The following is a 10,931-nucleotide window of genomic DNA, read 5'->3' as shown; positions in this document are numbered from 1 at the left end:
CATGGACTTAGCTGGCATTTAAATTATGTGAATTAAAAACTGCAGCCCCCTCCCCTCCCTTAAAAAAAAAAAAAAAAGGGTGAATAACAGCATGCAACAAATTCATTTTCTACTTTTCCACCCCCTGAAACATCATCACATTGCCAGTCACATTTCTGCAAATCCTGTATAGCCTTTCACCCATATGCTCAAGCACACATAGAGTAGGATCTTGCAAGAACATCTTTTCACAGAGAGCTTTTATTAAGAAACAATATAAATAGCATAATAAAAATGACATAGCTTGTGGGGAAAAAAAAAAAAAAAGAAGATTGCAGAGTGAAAAACAGCAGCACAGTATCAGTATGAACATAAACCAAGAAAGACAAGGAGAGCTTTGATCAGGTTACTTCTCCTGCCATAAACAAATGTTCTCCATTTTGTGCAGAAGTGAAGGAAAATGGACCCATGTGCTGTGGGTGGGTGCGATGAAAAGCTGTTCTTTTTTGATTGTGCCAAAAACATTTTGTTTCCTTCATCTAAAAAAAAATGATCTAGATCAATCTAAGATGAAGAATCTTAAAATACATTTTCAGACTCATTTGTAAAGCTCCATATCCCTTTTTTTGTAGACAGAGGTGGAGAACCTATTAATCTTACATGATCTTTTGCCTACTACTTTGCCTTAAAAGCATTTACATATCAATCTATTAACTGAATATAAATATATGTTTGAGTCTGCCTCTGAATCTTTTTTTGTATATATCTGAGAAAATGCATCAAGGCTTCATCTAGACCTGTGTGTTTTTTACTCTTTTCTAAACTATTTCCTTGTATATCTGAAAGTTAGTGTAATTTTTGGCAAGTTATTTAACTGTGGGAGCCTCCCTCGTGCAGTTTTCTCAAAAACCTCTGCCTCTGGTGCAAGTTTCTTGTGACAAAGCCTAATCTATGTTACGAAACAAGATCATCAACCCAGATCTTTGGGAAACATGAGACAGTGCTCAGTGCTGTCAGCTTTGCTGTAATGAGCAGGATATCCTATATGGACATAACTCCAACCTACACAGGCTTTGCGAATTATGGACTTATATGGAGTACAAATTCTGAGAAACTTGCCTACCAGAAACTTGCTAAAAAGAGGATTTTAGTGGAAGAAAATGTTTTAAACTTAGTTCATGCTTGAAGCAATGTCCTGAACTGAGTTGAATTTTACCATATACTTGGGCACTTTATGAAACCAGAGCACAAATTCCTGGGACTTCCTCAGAAAGCACCTTATAAGGGTGTAAGGTATGAACTGGCACGAGGAATACCATGGAGCATGGAGGAAGGGAGGCAATATTCACTAGACCCAGGTTGGCCCTGGAAGCTGTCTCTCCCTCAGCTGTCTGTATAGGTAACAGAGAGAAAGACATTTTGGTAGCTGCATAGCACCGGTGGTAGAGCAGATGTGTGTGCCCTTGAGTTGTCACCGAAGGAGGTTAGGAAAACTACCATCCTCCAGCTAAAGCTAGTCTTTGTGAATGCTCTCCTTAATCTTAAAAATATCACCTTCAATTAGACCATTAGCACTGTTTAGCATGGGCAGAAATACTGTATAAGAGTTATTTTGCGCCACAGGCAAATTCAAGTATAAGATACTAAAGCTGGTCATACGCTTTCTCTCTTTTACATGTAATCCTCAAACATTTCATATTCTCCAAAACATGGATAGAAGAAAATAATTTATTTTCACATCAACATTGCCTCAGGGAGGCAAATACCACATTTTAAATAACACAGGAATTAAGACAACATGGTAGAGCCTGGAGATGTATACATCCTTCAACTGAGACAGTAAGTTTGTCAGCAAAACTTATTGTTTAGTTATTGTTATTATTTCTCCACCCTTTCTCTGCAACTGAACTAATTAAACCTGTTGCAGACAGAAGCATTATTTAAGTTCACTTTTCCTACCGTAATTTATGCTTTAAAAATAAAAACAGAAAAATACAATTTCCTTAATGTCTTCCTTCTCTATGTATTGGCTAGGTTAAATTATTTTAACCAAGAATCTAGGAATAGAGTTGAACCAAAGCCTTAAACTGAAGTATTGTCAGGCACTGGACTACAGAGAGGGTGAGAATAGAAAAATTGCCAAGAAAAACCATATGCCACTAATTTATTTCTGTAATAATCTGAAATCCAAAAAAAAATGTGAATGCCAACAGTTCACTGTTATTCAGTAGGGTGCTTAGGCAAATGATTACCTTTAAGCAGATTCTCCAGTTTCATTGATCTCACATTCACCTAAAGCCAGAATCAGAATTGGATGAACAGAGATGGATTTAAATGTATGCTGATTTGCAGTCTGAGTATAAATCAGTATCAAATTTTGCCATAAAGAAACATTAATAATAGCTGGTACAGTATTGCAAGACAGCAGAGTCAGGAGATATGAACCCTTAGCCCTCCACACCTTCATCAGAGATGAAATGCAGTCAGAATCAGCTCAAGTGACCTGAGGGTACAGTCACATTAATTCCTTTTCTTGGTTTAGAACTGATTTTTAAAAGAGGTGGGAGAAAAATGAAAAAAAAAAAAAAAAAGAAAGAAAAAAGAGGGACTGATTTTTCACATCCATCTTTTTCCTAGCCCACCAAAAGCAGATATTAATGTCAATTATTCACCTCTTCCTATTGTTATCCTTTTTTTTTTTCTAACTGAAGATGTGAAAGTTGTGGATTACTGTACAGAGTGACAATGACATGCACAAGAGATACATTGGAAAAAAGGGAATATGGGAATACAGCGGTGTTTATTAGGAATGACATACACAATGCTGGTGTGTTATGATTATGCTGAAGACTCAAATGTCTGTGGCAGATAAAAGGGAAGTGTGAGATGATAAAATAACAGGCAAATGAAGCAGATATTAATGTTTATTAAACAGTTACATTTGTCGTTTAAGGCTTTAGATTTGCCATGAAATGTATTGCACACAAATAGTGAGATACATTATAGATCCCTCACCATTATGTTTTTCTGTCAGTAAAATTTTTCTACCAGTCTGAAAGAAAAAGAGAAATCTTCAGGTTTTGGGGCAGGACTCAGTATGCGCTGAAGTGTGGAGAGTTTGACAAAACAGCACATGGAAGGAAAAAATATCAAACCATAATGACTGAGAAACGTGAAACCCAACAGCTCACCCTATAACAAAATTTAACATACAGAGGATGAGAAGCCATGCTGGGGATCTGCAAGTGAAAAAGAGGATTCGTGTTGTAGCCAGGTGTCAGTAGGAGAAAGTCTCCAGTGGCTTTTGAGGACTCCGGTGTCGTCATACAACCAAAGACAAAAATACTGCTCTCAGTAGATGTCATCTACACCCTGCAGATGTCAGGTCAGCACCTCAGAGAGACTACTTTTATCTTTGTCCTCATAAAAACTTCTTCTGAATAGTGATGACTTTGCTTCTGAAATTCTGCAAATGCCTTTTCCTGCTGAGACTGTCTGCACAGTGCCCACGGCCTGTGCTATTCAGGTGACCATGCACAGACTGCGTCCTTCACAGCGCCTTGGGAAGGCAGAGTGCTTCTTGTGGGGCCGTGAGGAAGCATGGAAAAGAGGCCTGATCCTAGGACAGCAGTGCAGCTGAAAAATGGCTTCTGAGCTGAGCAGGAACCAGCCAAAGGCATGCTTGAACTTGCACATGCTGGCACAGTCTCAGCTTGTTTATGAGGCACTGGAAAGTTAAAAAAACCTAACACGCTCTCAGGAGATAATATGAGATAGCATCAGACAGGAGCTATGATTTGAGACTGTACCTCAAGCAGGAGGAAGATGGACATAGGAGTAACTGTGCAGCTGTCCCGCTGCAGGCCTGTGAATCTCAGGACACACCACTTCTAGGTCTCTGTGCACCACCGCTCCAAAATCACATCAATACCTACCCTATATAAATATCTTCTTCAGCCTGATCAAACATTTCCAACCAACTAGCTGGTAACTTTCTCAAATTATTCTGTTGTCTTCTCCCACTGGTTTGGAAGAAAGTGATTCTCTACCCCCCCCCACCCCCCACCCCAGCCCCAGAATAACAATTATAAAAAAATGCATGGTGATTTATTTTTTTTCCCCAATAAGAAAAACCTACTGTGACGTTCTTAATAGAAACACATAGCTGGGTTTCTGCTTTGTATCTCTTTGTGAGAATACACACCCCTTTGCATAAGAAAATGACTATAAAATGACAGGGGAATAATTTCAGGAGCCTCTTGTCAAATTATTAGCAACACACTCCACAGAGAACCACATAGAAAAGGGAAATCTCATAAAATACAAAAGGGCAAAGCTCTGAAGGAAAGTTCTGTCTTATAATTCATTTTATACATTCCCTCTCTGTTCTCAACTACAGAAGCCTCCTTTTTTAATTAAATTATCTGTCAGTAAAGAAATACATGGAATTATAATACACAAGAACACATTGCTACTTTAATATTCTACACTATTTATAAGACTGCACAAGGCACAGTTTTTGACTTTTAAATACTGGCAAACCAAATAATTTTCATTTCTTAGGCATTTATCCATGTCAAATTTAGAACATATTAAATTCACCATCACATCCCAGGATCTTTTTGTTCAGAGACATATCAGATCTGATTCCCATTTATGCTACATTTACATTTATATCCATTTTAAAGACCCTCTTCTCTGCCAGAATGGTTTAAAGCGACCTTGCTGAATAAAAATAGGGACTAAATTGTATTTTAAAAAGCTGATTATTCAAAAAGGCATTGATTATATTGCAAAGTGCACTGTATGATGCAGAACCTCAGCTGACTGAAATTGTTATAGTTTCATGTACAGAAGTCAAGTTATGCAGGTTTCCCTCAGCTGGGGATCTAGTCACATATATTTTGTGTAATTAGAGGTTATATATTTTAAACAATAACACACAGAGCTCTATTGTGTATATCTGGCAAATATTTCTGCACTTCAGTCAACTGTGGAAACTGTGAGTTCGGAAACTAAACATACCGATTGCAACCACGCTATGTCCTCCTTTTAAATTTTGCAGATTTTGATTAAGCCATCCATCATCTTGGAGACAATCCAGGTTTATAACGTTGCATCTGAACACAGAACATTATGAGGCTATACATAATTTATATAGATCAGCACTAATTATTATGAAAAGATTCAGGTAGCTAGAGCATTTTTATTTTTTTTTAATCCTGGATTTTTAATATCACCTGCGAGGATGGAATTGCACCTTGTACAGAAAGCAAACATTCCCATCTCCCTTCAGATTTCTGACATATACAGGACATAAGGAGACTTTCATGGTTCATAAGCTTGGGACTGACAGGAAATTTCATCCCAGCCTTCTGGTGATGGCAGATGAAAATGCAGTTGGCTTTTTTGTTGTTGTGTTGTTTTCTTTATTTTTTAAATTAATAAGCCCACATTATTAAAGTCAGCTATAATCATTCGGGATTAAAGATTCATTTGTGCTTTCATTTGCTGTGGTGAAAATCAGAATTATCCCATTGTGCTCTGTAGAGTTACTCTAGGTTTTTATTCTTGTAAATGAGAACAGAATTTCTCTCCTAATCCTGTCTTTGAACCTAAGTGATTACAGCCCAAATTGCCCCTGTGAATGAGACAAATGCATGTGCCCATTTACCATATTCTACAGGTTTCTCAGAATCATTTTCTGTGTGCCTCTACTGATTTTACAGGATTTTAGCATTGATCAAAAGCCAGATTAAAAAAAAAAATTAAATAAAAGAACAACTCTTCAGATCAAAATGTCCTAATTTCAAGCTGGGATGGGTGTCCTCTGTAGTGACAGTCTCCCTGTGGCTCATATAATTTTATAATTTCTAATGGTCTTAGATGGACACTCCCAAAAACTACTTATTTGAAAAAACAAAAAATCAATAAATGTATCTTTGAGCTAAAGTGCATAACTGTACAAAGAAAACAGAACAAAAGACAGCTGACGAAAACCATAGGTAGTAGCAGGTCCAACTACATCTTATAATAAGATTCAGATATAACTGCTGCGAACATTAAAGCAGCAAAGGGGGCAAAAATGCACAGCGTATAATTTCAGAGTGACAACAATCCCAGTTCCTTGGAAAAAGAAGAAAAGCATTATCCATTTTGCACTTGTTACATAATTGTGCTTGTCCTTGGACACATTTCACCTGCGATCACGCTTTCAGAGGTTTGGTGTAGAATTATTATGACTTCTTTATATTTTGTCATCATCATCGCTATTTATTTTTTTAAATGTGACTGGGCTTGCCTGCTTTAGAGAGGTTTTTGAAACATCTGTGTGCATGGTGGACATGGCTATGGTTTCATAATCCTCCTCACGGGAGCGGAAGTGGCAAAAGTGGAATAAAAACTGCAGGTCCCTCTGGAAGTTCTTGTTGAGAAACCCATAGAAGATGGGGTTTACACAGGTGGAGATCATGGCGGTGAGGTGGCAGATGAGGAACAAGAGGTTGTGGCTGCAGGTAGCAACGGGCAGAATTTCATGGTTCCAATCAAACACGATATTGAAGATGGTCAGAGGCAGCCAGCAAACGGCAAAGGCAACCACTATTGAGATCAGCATGATGTTGATCCTTTTGGTTTCAGAGGATCTGTACTTATTGTCTCTCATCTTGTCCATCATGTTGTTCCTTTTTTTTAATCGTATGTATATCTGCAGGAAATTCAACAGAGAGAAACATATGGGATAATTTAACCTACACCTGTAATCTTTGCAAGGATAAACAAACATCAGACAAAAAGAAGGACATGTCACAGAGGGGGTTCTCTCTTACCTTTAAGTAGCAAATAAATATAAAACAAAGCGGTCCAAAGTACTGAATCACCAATAGAGTCGTGGTATAAGAAAGCCGGGCAGTGTCCAAGGGGAACAGGTCCAAACACACATATTTGTCCTTATATTCATCAAACGTTATGTTTCTGAAGGGTTCGTCTGTTAGCACGTGGTAGATCAGGAAAGGCAAGGAGGAAGCTGTGGCTAAAATCCATATGGCAGCAATCCCCATGTAGGCATGCCTGTTGTTCGGCCTCCAGCCTCGGGGGTTGATGATAAGCTGGTGGCGCTCAATGGCAATGAGGACTAAAGAAAAGACCGAGACGGTGATTGAGGCACATTGCACGAAAGGGTTCAGTTTGCACATGGCCTCCCCAAAAATCCAGTGGTCCATTAAGGTATACACAAAGGTAAAGGGAAGACACATGATGGTCACTAGAAGATCAGAAAAGGACAGATTGACAATGAGGATGTTAGTAACATTGCGCATTTCCTTTTGTTTTAAAATAATGACAATAAGGGCCAGATTCCCAGAGACTCCCAGAATTATCACGGTCCCATAAGCCAAGGCCAAGGTGAAGACCATGGCCAAAGGCACGTGGCAATCTTCATCCTCAAACTGTAAGATCTGCGAGTTCTTCTCCGAGAAATTCAGGTGGCTGGAACTATTTCCCAGGGAGCCGAGAACTGAAGCATTCATGTTGTTCCCAACCTGCCGTATAATATTCCCAGCTGCCACGGGTCTCATCCAAACCTCTCACGACATTTGAAACGTGCCTGTCAGCCTGCGAGGAGACTCTTGGTGCTGCATCTCTCTCGCAGGACCTGGGGGAAGAAGGAGGACCAGTCACCCCCTGGCACCCAGGCTGCCCTAGCACCCCAAAACCCCAGGGTGACCCCCACCATCCTGAGCGCCATAGCACTGCTTCTCCATGGGGCCGTGGAGAGGAGTGGGGAGATCCCTGAGAAGGGCAGCAGTCACAGCCTCCTGTCCAAAGCAGGATCAGGGGCTGCGGGCCAGGGAAAGAAAGGAGGCAAGTCAAAATGTGAGTCTGCCATCCGGGACCACAGCCCTTCCCAATACTGCCTCGCTAGCACAAGTTACATGAAATAAGAAGGTGAGAATCAACTTCAGTCTTACAGCAGCGTAACCTGTGTTTGATGTTTTAGGTCTCCTTCTTACAAGTTTAATCTGTGAAGATCTGCTTCCTCCGGCTGCTCTCAGCACAATTATACCCAGCCATAGCATAACAGGGTGGAAAACCACACCTGAGGGGTAGAAAAATCACGCCACAAACTGCTGCATTCTTTTTTACCTAATGCATACACTTGATGCTGAGTGGACGGGCGCCCACAGCAGCACTGGCGCTGAGTCAAAGGCAAATCAGGAGCTCTGAATACCTTAATCTCAGCTAGCAGGACTGCACAGTGAAGAAAGAACAATACAAAATGAAAGACAAAAAAAAACCAGCAAAAAATAAGCACTGCAGAGCACACACCCGTGCAATATAAATAGGCATGGCTAAATAAGCATCCCTTTGCAAGGCCTCTAATATTAAAATCAGAGAAACTTGGGTATATGTGTTCAGGAGAAAAAAACAAAATTGAATAACCTTACACACCTCTACTCCAACTCACTGTTAACAGCAGCCACTCTGAATCTGGAAGTTTCCCTCTGCCCCCTTCCCCATGAGCTAAATTTGTTGCTCATGTAACCCAAGGTTATAGTAACGAAATGAAAGTGATGCCACTTAAAATTCACACAAGTGGGTTCTAAACCCAGCTCCATATGGCACTTGTCACAGAAGCTGCAAAAACATAGCGCACTGAACTGTACTTCATTAAAAGTTACCCAGAACGGGTGTGTTTTGGTCCTAAATGATATTTGGTATAAATCCCAGTGCCATCTAAGTCCCCTCTGCCTGTTCCTGGTGGCAGACATCGTTTCAGCCAGCCCCGTGCTGGGCTTGCAGCTCCAGCTCCTCATGAGGATCAGCAAAAAGATGACCCTGCCACCGTGATGTCTTGTCACCGGTGCCCCGGGCTCACCTCAGACAGCTTTGCAGGCTGTCTCTAATCACCACATGGCTACGTGGAACAGTGACAGGCAACGCAGCCTGCCTCCAAGTGACATCTTACTGACAAGAGTTAACATCAGCAGCTTCAGAGGAACGGCATCTCCGCCTGAGGTTTGGTTACTCTGATTTTCAAGCTAGCTAGGCACGTACCTGAGCATTGTTTCTCAGACCTGATGCCTCTGCTAACTAAATTTACCAGGTCTCCCTGTCCCACATAGTCTGCTTGAGGGCCCAATAAAGAAAAAGCCTCCCACAGGGCTTCCTGAAGCACTGCTTCAGCCAGAGCCTGAGGAAGGTGCTCTACCCGAAGGACAAGCATGCAAGTGATGTGGAGTCAGGACTCCTTAATTTCCAACAGGTATGATTTTACCCCAGCCTGAAAATCAACATCTGGATTTAATAATTTCCCTGTTGCTTGTACTGCACAAGGTGGATGGTCCAGCCTGGGACACGATGGGACAATGGCAGAAGCAGGATGGGTGAGGGACCATGTCCTGCAAGGAGAGAACTGGCCAGATTTTCTCACCAGCTGGGACCTCATTGCACTCAGCACAGGGGCAGGCCTTGGTTCCAGGCTCTTGTTTTTAGTTTTCCTTAGCCAAGGTCTACTCTCGCTTATTTATTAAATAACAAATTCAGAACCAGAAAATGCCTCTGCTCCTTGCCTTGCCTCTCCCCACAACACAGACCCAGCCTAGGACCACAGCTGGGAACCAGCTCAGAAACACAGCCCCGATGGCAAGGAGTCCTCCCTCCCTCCCTGCCCACCTCTCCCAAAGGGACCAGACAGCAGGAGGGGTGAAGTCTCCTCTCCTGGCCCGCTGTCCTGTCCCCTGTCCCCCACCTCGCTGGCTCCCCGACCAGCAGGGACTTTCCTCCCCATCCCAGCTGCTGGCACAGGCCAGGGGGAGCCCACAGCTCTGCAGCCCCCTCCGGGTGGCTGCACAGTCTCCCCCACCCCACACACCCCTCTGACTCTCCTGAAGGATTTTAGTCAAAAGTTTGGCACCGACAGATGGAAAGGGTAAAATAAGGTGGTGTGAGTTGACCGGCAGCAGACTGCAAAAACTCCTGGAGCTCTTTGAAAGGAAGGACTAAATGCTGTCAGCCCAAGCCCATGGTCCACCTGGCCAGGTCCCACCTGGCACTTTGTCACCTGCACCTAGCGGAGCCAGCACCACCAGCCCGATCCGGCACCAGGAGCAACCCCAGGGGAAACTCACCTTGCAGCTCTCTGCCTGCCTTTGGTCTTCTCGGGGGCTGGCTGAGGAGCAGGGAGAGGGAAAGGATCCTCTGGTATTCCTCCAGCTGAGATCCCAAAGCTGGGTGAGGAAGGCTGGAGACTCCCCCTTAAAGCCGAACTCCACCTTATCCCAGCATCACATGATGGATGGTGCTCTGCTGAGCGGATCCTGGAAATCTCACTGCAAGCACATCACCTTTAAATTACACATCTGGGGGTGGGTTGCCTAGTAATTCCGAAATAAATGCAATTAAATATTGAAACAAAGGAGGAGGGGGAAGAGCTCAGCGAAAAGCTCAGGGAAGGAGACAGTTTCCAGTTGCTGCCTGGCGGTTTCAGCGTTTTGTTTGCAAGTTATTGCCACCTCGTGGCCAAAGCTAGGACGGAACGGGAAGCTTTTTGGGGAAAGGGAGCTAGGAGGCGGCTTCAGGTCCGAAGAGCAACTTTACAAAGTTTTTAAACCAGCACAGCCACCTCCTGGTCTGCATTTTTCACTAAAGGAGATGTATGGATTGATGAGAACTGTCAAGCTGCCACCATTGCTTTTTTTTTTTTCCAGTTAGGAGCAATACAAAACTCTTTTAAAACCTAATGTCAATAAATTTTCAAACCTCATGAAAATACAGCAGTTACCCTGGACCTTTTGCAGGGCCATTTGTCCCAGCCATGGGGTTCGTACACAGCAGGGGGATATCCCATGGGGCTGGGAGGAAAATGGGCCCCTGCCAGCAGGGAGCAAAGCTCCTTGGTGGATGCAGAGCTGGAAAGTCAGCAGCTGCTGCCTTGGCCAGCTCTGCTGCTGCTT

General features: G+C 42.5%; 1 protein-coding gene across 3 annotated transcripts; it reads right to left on the bottom strand.

Annotated features, from left to right (window-relative positions):
- Positions 1–498: 498 nt before the first annotated feature.
- NPY1R (neuropeptide Y receptor Y1) lies at positions 499–10,930 on the bottom strand. Of its 3 annotated transcripts, none has more exons than XM_040556265.1 (4): positions 10,738–10,930; positions 10,107–10,352; positions 6,807–7,630; positions 499–6,685 (listed from the first exon to the last, which is right to left on the bottom strand). In XM_040556265.1, exons 3-4 carry the CDS (start codon positions 7,551–7,553, stop codon positions 6,227–6,229), a joined length of 1,206 nt encoding a protein of 401 aa, XP_040412199.1. In that variant the 5' UTR covers positions 7,554–7,630; positions 10,107–10,352; positions 10,738–10,930; the 3' UTR covers positions 499–6,226. The 3 variants fall into 3 exon arrangements, with proteins under 3 accessions (XP_040412199.1, XP_040412200.1, XP_040412201.1); XM_040556266.1 differs by having other exon boundaries at positions 10,107–10,307; XM_040556267.1 differs by lacking the exon at positions 10,738–10,930 and having other exon boundaries at positions 10,107–10,660.
- Between the last annotated feature and the right edge of the window lies 1 nt (position 10,931).

Source organism: Cygnus olor, chromosome 4, assembly GCF_009769625.2.
Source record: "Cygnus olor isolate bCygOlo1 chromosome 4, bCygOlo1.pri.v2, whole genome shotgun sequence".
Classification (NCBI taxonomy): domain Eukaryota; kingdom Metazoa; phylum Chordata; class Aves; order Anseriformes; family Anatidae; genus Cygnus; species Cygnus olor.
Note: the sequence above shows the minus strand (reverse complement) of the source record. Positions and strands in the feature narration are given on the sequence as shown.

Bases quoted from the DNA above. Each gene is read 5' to 3' on its own strand.
- NPY1R (XM_040556265.1), bottom strand. From the start codon at position 7,553: ATGAGACCCGTGGCAGCTGGGAATATTATACGGCAGGTTGGGAACAAC. The intron at 6,686-6,806 runs GTAAGAGAGAAC...AATTTCCTGCAG, and splicing joins TATTTATTTGCTACTTAAAG to ATATACATACGATTAAAAAA.